The sequence below is a fragment of the Alosa pseudoharengus genome, unplaced genomic scaffold, assembly GCF_046254945.1.
Source record: "Alosa pseudoharengus isolate Yale_2024_CS ecotype anadromous, Long Island Sound unplaced genomic scaffold, YU_APseudo_1.1 YU_APseudo_1.1_scf_20, whole genome shotgun sequence".
In the NCBI taxonomy this organism is placed as follows: domain Eukaryota; kingdom Metazoa; phylum Chordata; class Actinopteri; order Clupeiformes; family Clupeidae; genus Alosa; species Alosa pseudoharengus.
Genome location: NW_027468664.1, coordinates 28,225,366 through 28,248,218, shown reverse-complemented (window position 1 = coordinate 28,248,218; position 22,853 = coordinate 28,225,366). Strand labels below are relative to the sequence as shown.

At 41.0% G+C, this 22,853-nt stretch overlaps 1 protein-coding gene across 1 annotated transcript; it reads right to left on the bottom strand.

Moving 5' to 3' along the window:
- Positions 1 to 8,972: 8,972 nt before the first annotated feature.
- On the bottom strand, positions 8,973 to 11,752 carry LOC143136724 (GTPase IMAP family member 7-like). Its single transcript, XM_076297422.1, has 2 exons — positions 11,673 to 11,752; positions 8,973 to 11,206 (listed from the first exon to the last, which is right to left on the bottom strand). The coding sequence occupies exons 1-2, from the start codon at positions 11,686 to 11,688 to the stop codon at positions 10,293 to 10,295; spliced, it is 930 nt and encodes a 309-aa protein (XP_076153537.1). The 5' UTR covers positions 11,689 to 11,752; the 3' UTR covers positions 8,973 to 10,292.
- Positions 11,753 to 22,853: the final 11,101 nt, after the last annotated feature.

Here is a 22,853-nt window from a genome sequence, read left to right as displayed (position 1 = left end):
TGATTTTCCAAACATGGTTAGCAAATGTCGCAGATAAAACTAAACCTTGGCACAAGAATTACACTTTGGATGATCATTTTTAAAAAGATTTCTTTTTTTCATTCTTTTTACCATATTTGTATCATGTAGCCTGTATCATACTGTAATATAACTCTGTTACATCACTTATAAAAAAAAGGCAACTTTTATTTGAAGTCTGAGGGGAAAATAAAACACTTTAACATGGACATCCAGCATGTTTCTCTGTGAACGTGCTGGAGGTGAGATAGAGAGTCTGAAGACTAAAGTTCTGCTCAAAACACCTTATCACGCCGCACCTTATCACTCTGCACAGCAACACTTGACTTGAATCCAGCCGCATCTAGCTGCATTGCATCCTGCAATTGAAAACAAAGTAATCAAACTGATTTTGTCGCTGACACTTCCTCATGTCACATGCAGTTAGGACACAGTGTCATGATAGAGAGTTATGTTGTGATGGTGTGTTATGACACACACACACATGGACAGAAGTGTGTACAATGAGAGGGGGTTTGATGGGAAGCTGTTGGGAATGACAGAGATGCTTTGTGTCAATCAGGCAATCAGGCTTCATCCTGAGATAGCACACCTCACCTGCAGAGCTCAGAGTCAAACAGCGACACAGGGGAGACACACTTACACACACAAACATACACACACACACACACACACACATACACACACACAGGCATGCACAAACTCACAGGCAAACACACACAGCCAAACACACACATACACACACACACACACACACACACACACAACACACACACACACACACACACACACACACACACAAACACACAGGCATACACTCACATACACATACACAGACACACATACAAACAAACACACACAGGCATACACACACATACACAGACACACATACAAACAAACACACACAGGCTTACACACACATACACAGACACACATACATACAGTACATACACACGCATGCATACGCACACACACACATACACACACACACACACACACACACACACACACACACACACACACACACACACAGATAGGCAGATACAAACACAAACACAGGTGTATATCGCCCTCCTCTCAATTTGTCTCTCATTCTTTTACTCTCTGTCTCTGATACACAGGCACACACTGAGCCTTTCATCAATCATGTGTTATCTTTCATCACCGTCGCTGCTGTTGCACAACCTTCCGGAACAATCACAAGGGTTCCATTCTGTGCCGGTATTGCAGGTGGAGCACCTAAAATTGCCCCCCTCTCAAGGTGTTGTTTCTGGGGAATGAATCTCACGTTGCTCAGTGCCTTTCTAGACAACCTCCGGCACCCCAGACCACAGCTAATATCCTCCATCACACACATACACAAAACTATCTCTCTCTCTCTCTCTCTCTCTGTCTCTCTTTCCCTCTCTTTCGCTCTCTCTCCATCTGTGTTCTAAAACCCTGCCTTGGTCTCATCATTTATTCATCCCTCTTCTTTCGTGTTTTCATTCTCTCTCTCATTTTTTAAACCTCAAATCGGTGACATGTCTTGGGGTGGGGGTAGTGCTGCAGGTTATAGGGTTGGGGTGGTTATGGGACACACACACACATACATATGCACTTACACACCGTCCTCCCTCAACATGTACAACCACACACACACACACATACTCCTACCTCACCCACCTCTCTCTCTCTCTCTCTCTCTCTCTCTCTCTCACACACACACACACACACACACACACATACACACATACACACACACACGTATATGTATATGCACCCACAGACACATATACACACACATACACAGATAGCCAGACAGACACACACACACACACACACCCTCCTCCCTAGGTAATGGTGTCTATAGTAAAGTGGGTCGTTTTCTCTCTCAAGTGCCTGCTGTCCACGAGGCCTGAGCCAGGGATGGACAGGCTGGATGAGTTGATCCACCTGCACGGAGAAGGTGCTTGTGACACACACACACGAGTCGAGAGACTTTGATGGTCATATGCAGAGTAAAAACAAGTGTTGCACCATAAAATAAAATCATTACTTTGATACATTCACTTATGTATACAGTATGTGTATGTGTATCATAATAAAGTAAATTAAATGTGTTTATTTCATTGGCTAGTTCATAATAGAAAAGGTAAAAACATGCAGAGAAGGTTGCTTTTCTATTATGAAATAGCCATTGAAACTAGATGTACCGCATAGCGGTACAAAATATGACCGTCGCTCAGTCCTGTACATCCGTTCCGCGAACATAAATCACACTAATCAATTTGTATCCATCTTCTACTCCACCCCCACTCTTGAAACTTTTGTGCATGCTTGTTTGGCATGCCTGTGTGTGTGTGCGGGCCGCACAGCCTACTGGCGCTGCGAAGGTGAATAGATTTGTAGCACTAGCCAAAACATTTGTAGCATTGTTATAAAGCCTTTAAAATCTCTAAACAATCACAAGTAGGGCAGTTCATCACAGTTCATCCATTGCAACTGGACTGATGAAAGGTCATGTACACCGGCAGGCTACATTATATTTGGGGAAAGCAGAAGGTATCAGTTTTACTTTTATTTATTTATTTATTTATTTATTAACAAACAAAACAATCCCTGTCATTTCCATGCAGTCTTCAACAGCTATCAAGAAGAGAGGTCATGCTGTGGATTTTTGTGAATGTTTCTTCTTCTACATATGCACGATTTCAGTCATCTTTAGTTCATATGATATTCAACTTTATTGTCAATGCACAAATTAAATACCAATAGTCTAAAACGAAATGCAGTTTTACATCTAACCAGTGGTACAAATAACTGACATGTCCAAAAGTGCCTTTATGAAATGTGTCGCTAGACTGTTCACATTTTATGGGCCAAGTTGAGAGCTGCGTCCGTTGTTGTTCATGGGAAAAATACTGATTTCCACATTGCAACTACTGAATCCATGGTCAGGGACCACCAGCAATGTCCTCACGGACCACAAGTGGGCTGCGGACCACTGGTTGAAAACACCTGGCTTACAGTATCAAGCGGACTTAAAGGAATTATCCGGAGTAAAATGCACTTTAGATCCATTTACGGATGATTGGGAGTACATACGTTGAGTTGACATCAAAATCATGTCATTCAGATGTGTTTTGAGAAAGTTCGATTGTACCGTTTTCAGTCAAAACTCTTTAGCCTGGAAGTGACCCGGGCATGTCATTTCGCTATTTTTATACCTCTTCTACAGTTCCAAACAACATTACACTTACGTGGTAGTGAGTAGAGGGTCCCTAAAGCCAAACCGAAGTATCCCGAGGTCTGTATGTGGTCGGATAGAGAGTCCAGAATGAATTTCATCAAGCCAGTACCTTTCCGGAAATGTTGCTGCTGCAGCTCCCATCTTTAGGGGAAAGTCCGTAGGAGTCGATTGCCGAGTGTGGAGTAACACGCTCTGGAAATTCACAATTTCGTCGCCGTTTAAAAAAAAAAAAAAAAAACATAGTCCAGTATTTCTTTCAAAATTGAAATGAAGTTGTATGCAACAGCAAACCCTAGCTTACTAACAGGTTGGAATTTTGAAATGTCACGTGACGTGATGTCGACTCCAATCGACTCCTACCAAGGACTGTGTCAACAGCAGAAAAACCTATTTAGCAAGCAGAAATGTCCCAGCCTGTTTAGGATGCTTCATAGACAGGTTATCTTTCAGGTAGGCTAGGCCTTTATTTTCCATTAGAAACCCATCACGTTAGCGAACGCGTTGTGACTAACTTACTTAGCTCCTGTAGGCTATATGGTCAGAAAAGAAGATGTCGAAAGATACAATTACAGCGCTGATATCAATTTGCTTGGTAACCACATTTATGGTTTTCTACAAATACACTGGTCAATAATAAAATTGGCCTCCATCACTCAACCAATGGTAACGGTAGGCCTAACATTATTTTACCTAGGTCGTAGGTATACAACTTCTATAAGATTAACGTACCTGCAGTTAAAACCAAGCATGTCCGATAAACATTCTCAGATTTATTTCGGCTTCAAGAAGAAATGGGAATTACATTTTATGTGAAAATCATCCTACCCTTATTAGACATCTCTGCGGTAAACTACAGTGTTGTCCTTGTAGGAACTAGGAAGCGTCTTTCCAGCCCACTTTAGATTAACTTCCAACAAAATTACGTCTCACTGCAACGATGCGCCATCTGGTGGACAAACGACTACGTAACGCCAATACTGGAAATGCAGCCAAATGATGATGAATATTTGGTTTTCCTTTAATCCTACTGAATTTGTAATTATGTATCGTCCGTTCTAATTGCCGATACCGATAGTATGTGCGTGCCTGTGTGTGTGTGTGCGTGTGTATGTGTGTGCACCACCATCTACAGGTCAATGAGTGTACAGTCACTAAAATTTGGTGCAGTTCTGAACATCTTAACTGAAGAGAGGGGCGATTAAAGCAGAATGATATTGCATTTTCATTTTTACCGGGGGGGGGGGTGCAAATCACAAATGAGTGATTGAGACCAACATACCATAAAAATTTCTTCATCCTCGGTGCCACGGTTCAGGTAGTTATTTAGGAAAAACGGCATTTTTTTGGAAATTTTTCCATAAAAGTCTAGGGGGGCTACATACCCACCAAATTTCATGTGCCCCGGTGTTTCGGTGTCCCGGGTATCATTGACCAAAAATTCAGGAAGTAGATGACGGGGGGGAAAAAAGAAAAAGAAAAAACTTTAACAATCCCTATATGACCGCTTCGCTAGCGGCGGTCATAATAAAGGCTTTATTACCTTGTTTTGAAAAAGAAGAGTGCCTTGGATTTTCTTTTTTTCTACTGATTATGAATTCCCGACCCCAATGAGCACCTTCAAACATTCAACTTAAACTTCCTGAGCACCATGAACTTTTTTGTCTTGTAAATTGAGTGTGTTTGATTGATGATTACTGTATTTCATGAACAGGTAGACAACCTGGATTACCACCCATTTGCCCTCTGTGTGCCACTCATACAGACACATGTACACACACACACACACACACACAAACACACACACACACAAACACACACACAGGCCAGGAGGGCATAAGGAAATGGTTTTGTCTACCTCTGCAGGGATGGTACTATGCATGGCTTCAATTATCTATGACTTCTGCTTACAGAAAGAGAAATACGGACATCAGAGAGAGAGAGAGAGAAAGAGAGAGAGAAAGAGAGAGGGAGAGAGAGAGAGGGAGACAGAGAGAGAAAGATGGAGAGAGAGAGAAAGAGAGAGAGAGCAGATTAGTGGATGGTTAGATACATCAGCAGATAGACATCTCTACAGGGGATAGTGCATTAAACATGGCTGTTCTCCGCAAAATTGCTTCCCCACACTAGACCAGTGAAAATTCTTCCGACTCAGAAGTCAAGCCCATAACTTTGTGCAGCAACTTTTCCATTTGAATAACCTGCCATGACAAGTAAAAAAAAATAGAAAAATGAAAAAAAAAAAACACACAGAAATCTGCAGACAACAAAGAACCCATAAGAACGTTTGGTCCTCGTCAAAGTGAAGTTGTGTGGCTTTCTAAAATTCAGTTTGCACCTTGAGTGACCTTGAGAGGCCTTGAAAGGCTGTGGGAGTTCTTTGAAAGTGGTTTTGAGAGTCGAGATCCAGGCAGTCAGCATATTTATCAATTTAGCTTTCATTCATATGTATAGCCTCTGCTGCATATTCTGTTTGAACAAATTTCTCTGCTAAATTGTTTGTTTTTTGAAGCTGAAAATTGAGCATTCTAGGCAATATTAACATCTTGCTCAGCAACTTCAAGAACAGCATGGAGAATCAAAGTTAAACACACATTGACACATACACATACACACACACACACACAAGTACAGACACATACAGACATGTATCCCACTGATACACAGTCCACCACATTAATTTGATTTCTGGGCATCTAAATGTCTCTTGCACAGCCGGTCCATTGAAGTGGCTCTGATCTCCCGGACTGTGTGTGTGTGTGTGTGTGTGAGTGAGAGAGAGAGAGAGAGAGAGAGAGAGAGAGAGAGAGTGTGAGTGTGTGTGTGTGTGTGTGAGTGTGAGGCCCTTTGACTGTGATATGATGCCGTGGCCACATTGATCTCGCTGAGCTCACAAGAAGCACGGTGCTGCAACGCTGCAGTCTGATCTGCTCACCTCCACTGACCCATCCAGACAGCCACTCAACTCACTACTCCGACGTGAGGGGAGGATGGAGGGAGGAAGAGAGAAAGAAAGAAAATGAAAGTAAAATAAAAGAAAGAAAATTAATGAATTAATAAATGTATGACCCATCCAGACAGCCACACAGCCAGGAAGAATAGAGGGAGAAAGAATGAACAAATGAATGAATGAACAAATAAATGAAAAAATGAATGATGGAATGAATGACCCATCCAGACAGCCACTTAACCAGTCGGAAGGGAAGAGAGAGGGGTTGACGGGAAAAGAAAGAAATGAATGAATGAATGACCCATCCAGACAGCTACTCAGTACAGGGGAAGAACAGGGCGGCCAGTCTGAAGGGAGGTGAAGGATGGAAAGAGAAGGAAAAAAAGAAAGAAAGAAAGAAAAGTCTCAAGAAGTATTCAAAGACAGTAAAAGAAAGAAAATGTATAAAACATTCGTTCAGAGGAAACCTTTAAGAGGGGCTTGTTATTTCCCATTGACAGTGTGCATCAGTCATGCAAGTTTGGGCGTCAATCAAACATGACAAGGGTGACAACCCACTAAGTGGACAAGAAGAAATGCAAAGGCTGCTTTCCGTAGCTCGGCTTTTCAATGTCATGTTCTTCACCCAGAACTAGATAGATGGAGGTAGAGTGAGTGAATAGGGAGAGAGAGAGAGAGAGAGAGAGAGAGGGAGAAAAAAGAGAGCTGTACACCTTACCCAGAGCCCGTTCAAGTGATTTCTCATGAAAGATTCAGAAGAGTCGTCTCTCCCAGATAGACATCCGAACACACAGATACAACCAGCATGCAGGATAGAGGGAGAGAGAGAGAGAAGGGGGAGAGGAAGAAATAGGGGGAGTAAAAAAGAGGGAGCAGAAAGAAGAACAGGAAGAAGTAGTGATAGGGAGGAAGAAAGAGAGAGAGAGAGGAATACTAACGAGAAGGGAGAAATGAATGTGTGAAATGAGACTTTATTGTTGGCTGGCTTGCAAATGTCTAAGCAGCAGGCATGGTGGTTTGTGTGTGTGTGTGTTTTAGAGAAAGACTGTGTGTGTGTGTGGTGATTGTGTTTGTGTGTGTGTGTGTGTGTGTGTTCAGGAGCAGAGGACTCCAGGTTGTGTGTTTTTCTCTGCTCTCTTCATGCACCATTTACTCCATCAACTCACTGTGTCACTCACATCTACGCTACCTGAGAATGGCACTGGATCACACACACACACACACACACACACACACACACATACACACGCACACACAGAGAGAGAGAGAGGATAGAGAGAGAAAGAGACAGAGAAACATTTCACCCACCAAACACACACAACACATCACACACACACACACTCACTCAGGTACAGTATACATACAGTTAGAGAAAGTAAACTTTTGCTTCATTTTGAAAGTCCTTTTTTCTTCCCAAACCTCTCTCCATCTTCTCATTAGCAAGACCTCCTGTGGCACCTGACGAATCCTCCTCTGTTCCTCCACAAGGCCTCCCTGCCTTCATTAGGCCTGTCTGCACATCTATATTGCAGCGGCAGTGTTTCAAGATAGACAATGGTAACACTGAACTATCTCTGATTGGATGTAATCCCATCACCGTGTTCTGTGTCTCGGAAACGCACAGATGCCAAACACAGATGTAAACTGTCCGTTAAAACAGGCTCGTACTTTAGTTACTGTAGCTGTCTTCTGTCCGTTTGATGCTGCAGAGTATAAACAATAAAAGCAGAGAGAGACACACACACTTCCACATGCACTGAGACTCCCAGAACATTTACACACACACAGACACACACACACGCATATATACACTTCCACATGCAGTGAGATTTCAAAACACATTCAAACACACACACACAGACGCACACACACACACATACATACACACTTCCACATACACTGAGACTCCCAAAAAAATGAACACACACACACACACACACACACATTTCCACATGCATATATACACTTTCACATGCACTGACTCCGAAAAACATTCAAACACACACATACACATGCATACACACTTCCACATACACTGAGACTCCCAAAAACATTTATACACACACACACACACACACACACACACAAACACTTCCACATGCATATGCACACTTCCACATGCACTGAGACTACCAAAAACATTTATACACACACACACACACACTTCCACATGCATATACACACTTCCACATGCACTGACTCCGAAAAACATTCAAACACACACACACACACACACACACACACACACACACACACACACACACACACACACACACACACACATTGTGGTACATGGCACAGTTGGGTTTAATTACTGCACTGCCAATGACTCACTCTTTCATTTAACACCCGTATTTGTACAGCACCACACTTCTTGGTCAGCGCAGTGCATGTGTGTGTGTCTGTGCGGTGTGCAGTGTGTGTGTGTGTATGTCTGTCAAGCTAAATGAGTTCATATGTGTGTCACATACACACACAGGGAATTTACCACCTGTATTTCAGCAGCACCACCACCCACGCCACATTAGCCTCAAGCGGCTAATCAAACTCCCTCAGACGTTTAGCGTTATCAATCACACATGCCTCATACACCAAAGCCTGTCTAGCGTTACACTGTTTGAGATAGAGCCAGTGATTAGCCCACCGTCCCAGGGAGTGATGTGATTAGTAAGTAAGTAATAAGAATTAACTTATGGTCCATGTCTGCCCCGGATAATGTTGTCGGGTGGTCACGCAGTTGGAACTGCATCAGCAGGTAGCAATTTGTCAAGTAAGTGATGAAAAAAATTATTAGAGATTTTAAGGCATTAGAAAATATGTATACATGCCATGGCTACAGGCACCGGCAAACAAACACTCACAATAATCTTTTGATCAGTTCTCTTTAAATCAGAATAACAATGGTTTGCTTGCATGCAAATTGTAAGTAGTATTTCTTTAGAGGAACAATAGTTTGCAGCCTTGGCAAACCCACAAAATATTTGAATAATTGGAATTAATGAGCAAAAGAGTCACATCATAAATGTCATTAAAGGTTGTATCAGCGATTTAAGGCACAAAAAAAGACCCAAACAGAAATGATCACATTCATCTAATCTAACCTAACGATCTGCTAGCTGTCTGCCCCATAAACAGGCTGTTAAAAAAACGTGTCTCTGTAGGCAACATAGGCTGTACACAAAACTGAGATCTGTACACAAAAACAATTGCTACCAACAAGGGTTGGAAACCCACTCAAAGGCAAAATAAAGTTTTCAACCAATAACCGTCAAGATGCGGTTTCAGGAGAGTTTTAATTGCACGGGAGGGAGGGGGAGGGAGTAGCGAGCTAGCGCTCTGTTTTGTTTGAACATCAACAGAAGTGACGTATCCCCGCTATCGCTGATACAACCTTTACAGTAAGTTCATGATCCATGTATTAAAAGTCAGTGTTATATGGCAGGCACAATGTTTGTTAGTAATTATAAAAGGAATGTTCCAGAATGAACTGCAAGGTCATCTTAAGCCAAGAAACCACCGTAAAAAATACATTAAACCTTAAACGAGACATAAACCATGCATGGAGTAAAATGTATAGTATACATACAGCATTTCAGTGCAATGTTAATTGATGACAACTAAAAGCCACTATTCTATCAAACCTTCTCTACACACAGCCCATATGATAGCATAACATAAATTGTACTATTAGCATTGTCAGGGAGGCAAATGTGGCATAAGAGCAAAACTCATATTGCTATTATTTGGACTTACATTGAAAGTGATTATCTAATAGCTAGGTAGCCAAGTTACTATAGAAATGTTCTGTATTGTGACGGTATGTCTTCATGTAGACAGACTGATCTCATATCCACTTTCATTGTTGTCTGTCAAGACCACTTAATTTAATCTAAACCCAGCAAACAAACACAGAATGAAGTCACTCAATGTCTGTTGTTATCAAGTGAGGTGGATTGGAATTGTGAGATCAGTCTTCTAAGTGTTCAGTGTTCTCTCCTTGCACATTATTTTTTTTCTGGCTTTTCGTCTGTGTGTGCAGCTGCTAAAAGCCTGCTCCAACAGTTCCTGCTGTAACTGTGGCTGCAACTGTCCCTCCTATTGTACGACTGCTCCTATTGTGTCTCCCGCTCCTGCTGCTGTGGCTCCTGCTGCTCCTGCTAGTGTGTCTCCTGCTCCTGCAACTCTCTCCCTTCTGGTCCCTAATACTGCTGCCCCTGCTGCAGCTAGTGCGGCTCCTAGTCCCACTACTACTCCTGCTGCTCCTGCTGCTCCTGCTGTTGCTCCAATTGCTTCTGCTGCTGCTGCTGCTACTCTTCCTATTCCCAGTACTCCACCTACTAGACCTGCTGCCGCTACAACAATTAAAGCACATTCTCCAACTTTTGTGAGGCATTTGTCTGTTTGTATCTTTCTCTGAACCTCCTTGTACATGTCACTGGTGTAGTGTTGCCCTCCATTCGACTCCACCATGTCCTTTATCTTCTTCAGGAGGTCGTTAACCTGATTTCGGTTGTTCTTCTCTTTATTATTGAAGGCGTGGTGGCCTCCTCCACATCTCTCAACGACACACTTCAATGAATCACTTTCATTCACAAACTTCTCCACTGATTGTTCCTCCAGCTGATCTCCACCAGTGAAGAGAACAATGGTATATTTTGAAGCATCTTTTCCAAAGTTTTCTTCGATCCACTTGACAGCATCCTCCTCCTCCCTTGTGAATCTACCTAGCCGGATCACCAGCAGGAACGCATGAGGCCCAGGAAGAGACATGTGGATGCATTTCTCTATCTCTTGCTTCCCCTGTTCTTCACTACTGGTTGCATCCAGCAGACCTGGGGTATCGATCACAATGATTGATGTACCCTCCAAATGTACAGAACACCGCTTACACTTTTCAGTCACTGATGTTAGTGAAAATGTTTCTTCAAACTCTGTTTTTCCCAGTATGGTGTTTCCTGTTGCACTCTTTCCTGCTCCAGTTTTACCCACAAGTACAAGCCTTAGAGTCTCTGTGGAACACATTCAAGACAAGTTCATAAAACACACAGGATTACACCTTACAGCAATAATAATTGAAGGTAGAAAGAAATACAATGGTGACAGCAGAGGCTTTATCTACTTTCCGATTCTTTATTTTGGGGCCAAGTAGTGAACTTTGAGTGAGTATTTACAATTTACATTTACATCCTCTGTGCAGTAAGTACTCAAATAATTTCCTTCTTGTAAATCCATTCAAATATATATATATAGCTCTGGAAATAAATTAAGAGACCACTGCCACTGTACATTTTTCTGATGTCATCCTATGGTTGCTGAATGACATTCAAATGAGTTGACGATCATATTCTAATTTTCAGTGGTCTCTGAATTTTTTCCAGAGCTGTATATATTTACATATGTAACTCATAATTCAGTTACAAACCATCATATAGGAAGCCATATCCTGACATTTAACCACAATAATACAACACCTACCTTTTTCTAAGACCATGACTAGGTCTGAAATTCACAATTCAAGTGTGTCAGCTCATCTGTTCAAAGGAAGAGGAAAAAAGTATGATCAATGAAAGTTTTTTATAAACATTTACTGTACATCTCATTGGATATTAATATTCTGTTAAAAGCCATCTCTATTATATTCTCTAACATCTGCCTGATACTTTTCCTTTAGTGTAAACCGTGTGAAAAAATATGTAATGCAATGTACCTATACAAATCAAAGCTATTTGAGTTTCATCATGGTTTTCATTCACACTCAAATGTATTCCTCCATATTCTGATTTTTTTTCTTTACATAGTAAAGAGGATTTTTATTTTCACCTTTTATTTATTTCATTGCATTTTCAAAGGGCCAACATTTAAATTGTGCAACTTCAATCAAATATTCAGTAGCCTTTAACAGAAATTTTGGCTCACAAATAAAGAATATAAATGAAACATTAAAAAGAACAAAACATTAAAAAATAAACATACATTGTGAAAGATTATTGTTATCAGGGTGCTTGCACAAGGCTAGAGAAATACCAAGACCTGGAAGCACATGGACATTTTTGAAAGTCTTGAAAAAGTCTGGAAGTTTTGGTCATTGAAAAACCTATGTAAAAGTCAATACTCTGCAAAAATATCAATGGTCCAAGTCCAAAAATCCTCATAAGCATGGTTATCATTGTCATCATCATCATCATCATCATTATGATTGTTAGATATAAGCCAAAATATTCACAAATAACAGATTCAATTAGAAGGAGTTCTGTTTAACTTCCATTTTAAAGTGTATGCATGCTGCACTAACTAAAAGATAAAAGAAGGTATATAATTGTATATCAATTTAGAAAAACAAAATGAATGAAAATGAGTTGCCTACCTGTTGTCCTGGAATGATATCTCTCAAAACGGCAGCAGTGCTACTATATATGGGATCTGTGACCTAGGCCATCCCATGCCATGAAGTGTCATGTGATTTCAGAGAATAACCCTATTTTGAAAGTGAATGTATGTTAAAAATAATACAGAAAGAGTAACAAGAGACCAACATTTAGGGACCAATCATGAAAAGGCATGGTAGTCAGTGGAAGAAATGTAATAAAGTTGAATAAATTGAAATAAGATAGCAAAGTAAAATAATAAGACCAACTATATGTATATCTATTTTATTTAAAAATGTTAGAATGGAAACATTACTTTCGGCCTTCTACATGTACAGTACCTATATGTGGCAATTATTGGGGTCCAAGCAGTATTTTAAATGTATCAGTTGCAGAACTGTTATTGATATTGGCACATACATTGATTGGCTGTTGATGGCCATTTTGTTGGTTTGAATGAGGCCTGTCTGAAAATGACAGGCTCCTTATAGAAATTAAGAAGTGGTATTTAGGTGCACTTGTGACAGAAACTAGCCAAAACCGCCTTTTTTTCCACTGTATGTCTTAACTCACAAGGTTTTTGTGGTTAAGTTTGTGCTGCTTGGTTGGGTGTGTCACCCTCTTTGATGTGTGATCTTAAAGCAACACCAAAGCACTTTTCCTTTGTTGCACCCATGCTATTTGTTTATCCAGCACCAGCTTTGCAAATAACGATGTCCACAGACAAGGTATGTTACATGATTTTATGAAAGTATGATGTATTGTGACATCAGAAGCATGTCAAATTTGTAGTTTTTTATGTCTCATTCCATCGAACTACAGATCCGCTACTCGATCTGGCAAACTTACATAGTGTGGTTAGAGTCGATAGAGTGCCGCGAAGCAAATGCAGAAGTGCCATTCACCCTGTTACGAGTTGATGAACCACTGAAACGATTTTGGAAACATTATTTTAAGGTACAAAAACTCTTTGGTGTTGCTTTAACCAGTGTTTTGGACAATCAAAACATTGGGTTATAAACAATTAAATGTGTTGACTGGCTATATTGCCTGATGTGGCTCCACTTCAGGAGACACACTTTACAGTAGGAAAAGTACAAAATACAAAATATGTATTACTTAATAAGATGTTTGTTTCTCTTGTTTAAATCCTTGCTAGAAGGACATTGGGTATGGCCAACCATGGTCCCTGTACTTTTGTGTTCATTAATTATTCTATTTTGTAAGTGAAATGGAAAATGGAAAAACAAGTTGTATGTGACTTTTTGAAGTTCTATAGTCACTTGCTAAATGAAAATGATGCTGTGTTTTCACCTATTTCAGGGATTAGACTAGGCCTACAAAGACAATGTTGACTTAATGTGTTTTAAGACAATGTTGACTTAATGTAAAATTAAATAAAGGAAAAAAAGTCATTCTAACAGTGTTATTTGTTCCGTGTACTTTTGCATTTATTCATTATTCTATTTTGGAAGTGAAATGGAAAATGGAAAAACAATAAATGTGGGGTGGGGGGGTTGGGGGATGGTGTGATTTTTGTTGTGTCATTACAATTAGGCAAGGTAATTTATCACTTAATTAACACTACAGATAGAAACACTCACCCGAGACCTTTTCCTTCTTGCTAAACCATAGTAAGCAGTTTTAATAACTTATTTATGCATTTCCTGTATTTGTTTTCCGAGTTGATCTCATGAACACTCTTTTTACGGAGGTCCGGATTTTTAATGTCGGGTCCTCCGAGTTTATGGTCGGAATGAAGGCAGTATGAGAGCTACATGGAAAAATATGCACTAAACAATCCACTTTGAAATTTTACTGTTTTCATGAATATAAAAGTTGGGTGACCCACCTAGACTAAAAAATTTTATTCTTTGCCCTCGACAAAGAATAAAAATACATGACCCTGCCCTATTTTCCTCCGATGGTCCATTCCATAAATATCGAACGGTCTAACTAAAAACCCATACTTTTAAACCCCGGTGAGTTGTTTTCATAGGCATCAGTTTGAATCTGCATCTACCTTGTGACTTTACCAAGTGTTCATCTGCACCTGTTGATATTTAGCTTTTGCCAACAAAGCCTTGAATTAATCAGCAACATCATCAACAGTCAGCAATCAGAACTGGCACGATTTTCTGTTTAATAGTTGATGAGGAGGGATGAAGTATCAGCAGAGGAAGTAAATGACTCCAGTTCTGCTTATGGACTTCGTGTCAGGCAAATTCGTGCTAGTTCCTATAATGGGGTTGGTGTCGGGCAAAGTCATGCCTGTTTGCCAGTTCCCCTTATTTTGTTCTAGGTCACGCCGAACCCTGCCATTGTTTAAGAAATTGATATGGCTGTGCCATTTAAATGGTAGTACTTACCAAAAGAACCACTTTTATTAATGTTTTGAATGATATGTCTAATGTAGAGAATTGTGTATGTTATGATTTATGATTTAGTCATAAGCACATTTTCTGCTTTACACTCATTTTACAAAATAAAGTACAGTATGTAACAATTCCAGTGTGTGTGTGTGTGTGTGTGTGTAAGTGTGCATGTGAGTGTGTGTATGCATGCTTGTAAGTGTGCATGTGTGTGTGCATGTGCAAGTGTGTGTATGTGTGTGTGTGTGTGTGTGTGTGTGTGCACACGCGTTTGCGTGTATCTCTCATCCCTCTAACATCTCCACCCACCAACCCGAAGCAGTTCTACCTACTGAGAGCATCTGTTCTGTGGCACGCACCTGGACACTTATTGTGTTCAGCAATGGAAATACCCAAAAGTTTCCCCTGCACACCTGTACAGAATGACCTGTAAATCAGGAGAACAAGGGTAAGGGGGTAAACCATTCAAATTTCAGCAAATTACCAGTTACCAGGACCAGTTACAGTTATTTTTTAACATTTATTTTACAATTGCTAAGATTCTAAGATTCCTGTTACACAATTGAACCAACTATTTTTAAATCATAAATGCATTCTTGCATTCAAGTCAAAAGTATTGCAATGTAACAACAAACACCAAAGGGGCTCTAACACTTTACTTGACAGTATCGACATACAGTAAGAGTGACATGATACTATCATGAGCACATGACACTGTCATGACACATGAACCCTAACCCTAACTCTAATCCTAACACTAAACCTAACCCTAACTTGTTATGACAAAAAATTAATGTCACTTAATAACAGAAGCGTTATGTCATAAACGTGTATGACTTGTTTGTGACACGTTCATGACAGTGTCATGTCACTCTTATGTCGATACTGACAAGTAAAGTGTAACCAAAATAAAATCCCACCTCTAAAAAGACTATTACCACCATGGTCCTTCCGTATGTATAAAAACACAGAACAGTTAAATACACCTGTGTATTAACCACAGTTCACTAAATATTAAATATAAATAGGTCATTAGCGGCATCAAGCTACCCATGTCTTGTACGAAAATACTCAGATGTGGGTTGAATGCCCACCAGGAGCCCAGTGAATCAGAATCAGTTTGATCTTTTATCCAAAAGAAGAACCCTCGTTTATTAACCTCAAAGCTGATGAAATTTAGATCAATGTATACATCTTTAAATAGTCAGGAATAAGGAAATCGAAGTATCAGGGGAAGTTTGGTCTTCAGTGGGTTATTCAGCCATGGCAGGCCAGCAGGTCCAGATCATCTCAGATTTATGTCAGCGGAGACCACCTGCCTTTCATTAGGGGCGCGACATGCACTCCCCCTGACGAAGTGTGTGTGTGTGTAGGTGATGTGTGTATATGAGCGTGTATGTGCATGTGAACAAATGTGTACACTAAAGCCCACCACAACCCACAACAGCTACCTTACACGTGTGGTGCACAAACTTGGAAGTAGGTCCTAATTGTGTGTGTGTGTGTATGGTCATATCAGCTTGGCAGGAGTAGCAGAGAGCGGTCACGTACCTGCGGCATCCTCGCACTCCCTCGCCGGTGGTCCTTCCTCAAACCAGCCGTATGATCAGCCCCAGCTTGGATTCACATAGTTCAAGTTTTATTTGGTTTGATGGTGGTTAATAAAAAAAAAAGCATAATACAAAGCCAAAACTGGTCATAGTGTTAACACAAGGGGAGACAGACATTAGCTCCTGCTGAGCCTGACAGACTAATTGAGACTAGTTCATGCCAGGCTATTTCTGTTAAGCACAGCTTTCATTAGCGATGTTGATGGAATACACCCCAGGCTCCAAAAACTGGAAACAAACAGCAGCCAGTGTCTACCAAACTCTGTGGAGTTTCTCTGGGAATATTGAAGGGAGCGGTGAACTACATCTGGTGTGTTTTGTTTGGACCTTGATTAAGATAATGTACGTTGTGGGGCGGTGGGGTGGGGGGGGGCGCTGTGGCACAACAGGCTACAGCGTTCATACCATATACGGGTCCAAGTGCCCACGGGGACCCAGGTTCGAATCCAACCTGCGGTCATATCCCGGTCCCACCCCATCTCTCTCTCCCACTTACTTCCTGTCTCACTCTTCACTGTCCTATACAAATAAAGGCAAAAAGCCCAAAAAAATACTTAACAAAAAAAAGATATAATGTACGTTGTTTTGGACAAAAGAGTCTGCTAACAAATGTAAGTATAAATATAAACATAGAGAAATGTGACGTCCTGCACAATCACAGACTGCACCTTTAAGGCAACACACACACAGACACACACAGACACACTCATACATTGATCTTTTTCTTCGTACTCTTTTTATCAGAAGAACAATAGTGTGATTGTTTGCAAATAGTAAGTAGTATTTCAATAGGGGAACAATAGTTTGCAGCATTGGCAAGCAAAATAAGGATTTACTCCTCAAATCCCTAATTTTGAACAATTGGAATGAGTAAATCACATCAGAAAGATGCAGAGAAATTTTATTATTTTCATTTGATATTTATTTTCAGTTTTATGTGACAGGCAGAAATGCATTAGGGAATATAAAATAAATGTTCCAAACGGTCATCCTAAGCCTAGAAACCACCTTAAAAGGTAGCTATCTTAGCTTAGCATAGTGAATGGAATCTATCGTTGCCGGATAGCATGTGACTCGTGAGTGAAAGTGTACGGAGCCCGGGAGAGCTCACTTTAAGTGATATTTTTTCTGGTCGTGATAATTTGTGAGCACGTTTTCCTTTAATTGAGCCCTCGAAATAATAAAACGTGAGCACGTTTTCCTTTAATTGAGCCCTCGAATTAATAAAACGTGACCCCGTTGTAGGCCTAAATTGAGCTCTCGAAATATGTATTTCGTGCTCACATTTAGTAATTCCCGACATTTTCTCACCGCTCGCTGTGCTGTGGTGGCAACTTCATGTTACCTTGGCATGGACTAGGCCTACAGCTGTCTGTGACAGTTCATATTGGTAATGTGATGATAACCGTAGGCAGCTAATTAAAGCCTAGGTGGTCAGGATGGTTTATAGCGGACTTCTACTCTTTGTAGCAGGGGCACCTGTGGTGTCAACCGCCAGCTATGGAGACCCATAATGGGGAAATTCTAGGCAGGGGCGGAGCTATGTGGTGGCCAGGGGGGGCCACGGCCACCACTGGTCAAAGCTTGGCCACCCTGCTGGCCCCCCCCAGCTCCGTTCAGTGAAAAGTAAAAAAAAAAAAAAAAATGCTGCCGTTTTCGACAGCACTTTGCCAACACTTTGCAAAGCAGTGACTGAATCAATTACTGCACTCTACTACCATTGGCCCAGTCAGGAAGTGTAGCCCACGGTTGTGATCAAATCGTGAGTAACCTAGGCTAGTGCAGCAGCAGCAGCAGCGGGACAATTCAAGTCATCTGTTAAAAACACTTAGTAGACTAGCCTATTACTTAACCTCAGTAACAACAGGTGAGTTGATGATGAGTTGGAACATTAATGCTAATAAGATGTTAGAATGTGTAACGAATCATAGCCAAGTGAGCTGCGTTGGGCTGTCCTTAGGCTCTGACATTGACGTGTGGGGCTGATCAGAAATAATCGGATGCCCGCGGTAACGCTTTACAAAAATATTTCGATAAAATTCGGGTGAAATGCAAGCATATTAGGCACATATCTCCGGATGGCTCCAATAGGCTAATAGGGCCTAGGCTAGGCTACTTTATAAAAAACATAATTTGCTGACTGCGTGTGGTTCTTGCCATAGCAGCTGGTCAGGCAGAGGCAGGCTGCTTTGCCTGAGTTCTTTGTTACATTACTCCAGAACTGTTCATCGCAGCGAGATGAAACCTTAATTGCGTGACAGGGCAGAAATGGGGCTTTCCAACGAGACTAGACTCTTGCCTGTGCGATCAAGTATGAAAATAAAAAAAAATCATGAAATTAAATCAAATTGATTCATATTTATAGTTTACCTGCGCCCATTACTCTCGTTTGAATTACTCGCGAACCCGTGATCGCATAGATATGGCAAGCATATCAGAAGAAAGAGGAGACACAGGGCTATCTATTGGTACCAAGTATATCGATGCTTCTGGGCTATAAAAACAGACAACGTGACTGCAAAATATCATCATGTACAAAAACCAACTCGTTTTTAGGCTACTCACGAACCCGTGATCGGATAGATATGCCACGCAAGTCAGATGAAAGAGGAGATAGAGAGCTACCATTTGATACCAAGTACATCCTTCTGGGTTATAAAACAGACGAAATGAATCAAAATATAATAACTTCATATAGCTGGACTTACCCCACGTTTTTGTGTGTTGTGGTGGCAAGGCATGTAGCCTAGCCTATAATCCAACGCTATCACGTGTTTCTCTATGGCAAAGTTCATAATGTGGTTTTGAGATCCCAGCAAATTCCTGCATGGCATCCAATTCGAGACACACATTGCATCTCAATTTATTCGACAAAGAAACACCTTTTTGCCTTCATATGTTCATCACAGTAAAGTTGTTTTAGAATCATCATGAGTGTACACACATAATAAGACTGATTAAGTAAGGTGCATTATCATAATGTACTTTTTTATAGCATTGGCCTATTTATGGAAAACGATTTGGAGTGGACAACAAACTGACCTTTGTATCAGTGTTGGCTTTACACAATTTATTGTCATTATTAAAATAGGCTATCCTAATCTTCAAAACTTTTTGAGTAGTTTTCAAATAGTAGTTTTGATTCCCAAGTGCCACCCCAATAAAAAGTCTGGACCCAGCTGGCCCCCCCTATAAAATAATGGCTACGCCCCTGATTCTAGGCTACATAGGCTACTCGGGCTCTGTTGTAATGACCGGTTTCCACTAGAGTTTAGATTCTCTGCCCGAGCCCGAACTTGACCCGACCCGACCCGACCCGCGGGCCGGGTCGGGCCGATATTTCCAGCCACTATCCTCGGGCCGGGCCGGGTCCTTGATCAAGCTTGCTTTTTTTTTTTTCTTCTAATCATTAGCCTACTTGGGTGGGGAGCTAAAGCTATGCCATAGTCAGACTCAGAAATATTTTATATTTATCAAAGTAGGCCTAAGTAACAAGTGTATACAAAGTTAAATAAGTTAGGCTCAGAGTTACAAAACGTCAATTGTAATGTCATCTGCGCAACAAGTGTCATGCGCAGCTTCTCCACTCGCACACATCACACCGGGCCTGCTGTGCTGTATTGTGTAGCTTAAGTGCAACGTGAAGCTTGAAGATGTAAAGAAAAAAAATGAAAACAGGAGAAATAACTTCGAGGAAGTTTGGAGAAAAGTCAGAGGTATGCATTTGTCAGGTATGCTTTGTTGCGTGCATTAAGTGCGCACGATGTTCACCTATGACAGCAAAAATACTTGATGAACATGAAGCAGGCTTGCCATGGCAGAAATAATGATAGCCAGCCTTCAATGTCCTCTTTTGTCCTCTCAATGTCCTCTAAACGGATTTCTGTAGCTCAAACAGCTCGGAATTAGTTGAGAACGTCAGTTATAATGGCCCACGTATTTAAAAAAATGTCGGGTTTAAATCGGGCTCGGGCTCATAATTACAGTTAACGTGTCGGGCCGGGTCGGGCTCGGGCACAATGTGCACGGGCTCGGGTAGGGTCGGGCTTGATTTTTTGGGCCCGATCTAAGCTCTAGTTTCCACTACCTCCTGGATTGTTGACTAAAGCCTACGTTAACTGTGAGGTCTAGAAGGCAATCAAAGCACACACAGCGACAAGCTCCCAAACAATTACAACACGTAGACCTACTGCTGTTGGTACAAAGGCTACTGCGTATATTAGTAGTAGCCTAATACCCACCCAATACAATAAGGTTCCTATAGCGCCCGATGGGCCTCACCATATAACCCACCCGCACACCGATATGATGCACACAACGAGGTAAGCTTGATACGGACTATGAAACGGGAGACATAAACAGTGGCGTAAACGATGCTCAGCTTCTCACTCGCTATAGCTCACACCGTTCGCGATAAACACCACAGCTCTGCATAAACTTGGACCTGAACAAACACTCAAAACTTCGGCAAACATTCAGCTGGACGAAGATGGTGCAAACACACACAATCATCTGCTCTCCCACCTATAGCCTACCTCAGTGTTTTTCAACCTTTTTTGTGCCACGGCACACTTTTGACACTTAAAATGTCCCACGGCACACTAACATCCTGTGTGAAGAAAAAATAAACATACCATAGCATAGCCTAAAATTTCAAATAATACACAGATGGCCTTATTATGGCTTCTATGCAAGACCTGCTCAATAAAACAAGCGCCCTCTGTCATTTGTAGGTGACTATATCTAATTGAATTGTTGTTTTGAACTGGATATGTGATGATTCTGTGAATTCTGGATATGGGGCCCCCGTTGTACAATGCCTGAATACCACAAATAGTGCAATCATACAATCAATTAGAGCATGTGGTTCTAAATTCTTTGATGCAACAGTTGCTTTTCTGGACCAGTGAGTGCAAGGGCGTAGGTTTGGTCTGAGCTTTGGTGGGGACACTACCCACTAATTCCCCCGAAAAAAAAAAGGAAAAGCCACTCAACTCTTTCACCAGCCACTATAGATATATAAAATGATTAAAAAGTGCTACTGTCCAACTACCCGTGATTAAAATGTGCTACTGTCCAACTTGATCTATACTGTGTAGCACATAATCTGATTTTAAAGCAACACCAAAGAACTTTCCCTCTGTCGCACGCACGCTATTTGTTTATCCAGCACCGGCTTTGCAAATAACGATGTCCACAGACAAGGTAGAATATTTTGCATGACTTATAAAAGTACGATGTATTGCGACATCAGATGCAAGTAAAATTTGTAGTTTCTTATATCTTATTGTTCCATCTAACTACAGATCCGCTACCCGATCTGGCAAACTTACATAGTGCGGTTATAGCCCATAGAGGGCCGCGAAGCGAATGCAGAATTGCCGTTCACCCTGTTACGAGTTGATGAACCACTGAAACGATTTTGGAAACATTATTTTAAGGTATAAAAAACTCTTTGGTGTTGCTTTAATATGTATACATATGTAGGCTATATTTAACATTTATTTTCTATTTGGTCTGTTATGAAATCATGCATTGACCCATTTAAACACAGCTCAGTTTTAAGAAACTTAAATACATGCATGCTTAGCATTTTGTGAAAAGAATCATTAAGGCTACATTGACAACTCTTAACCATAAACTGCCTGTATATTCTCTAATAGGCCTATTTACAGATATCTAGGCGATGTAAGCACAGCAAAGTTTTAAGAAATGCTTAAAGCCGAAAGACCATGTTGAATTTTTCTACAATTTATTTCAAAACCGGATTACTCTGGAACAGCTATACACGGGAATGCTTTACACCTTTGTGTTCGGTAAGGTCTGCTGTTTATTCTGATATATGGGTTGACATGTGTTGCGTGAAGAGTGTGTAGGCCTACGATATTCCACCGAGACGAATGGATGTGGAGATGGGCACAGAGAATAATTATTAAATCTCTTGAAGTTAATTTTTCTCGCGAACTGTTTATCACAGCAAATAATGGCTATAGCACCGTTTAAAAGCTGAGAAAAGGCTCTTTCATGTGACACATGTGTGATGAGTAGCCTACTCGAGGAGTTCAACAGAGAAGAATGGATGAATTAGGACGCACTTCATATGCCTTGTAGTGAAGTGAAGCTGAAGCGCAGCGTCTCCTGCGGCTCACTGGTAGTTATTATAGGTAACTTCAAATCAGCGCGATTTACCCTTATAGGCTACTGCACATTACACGATCTGTACGAGATGATCCGCAGCAAAGTGAGAAAGTATTTAACTCTTTGTAGCGCATGTGAGCGCTCCCCCCCCCCCCCCCACTTCAACCTGAA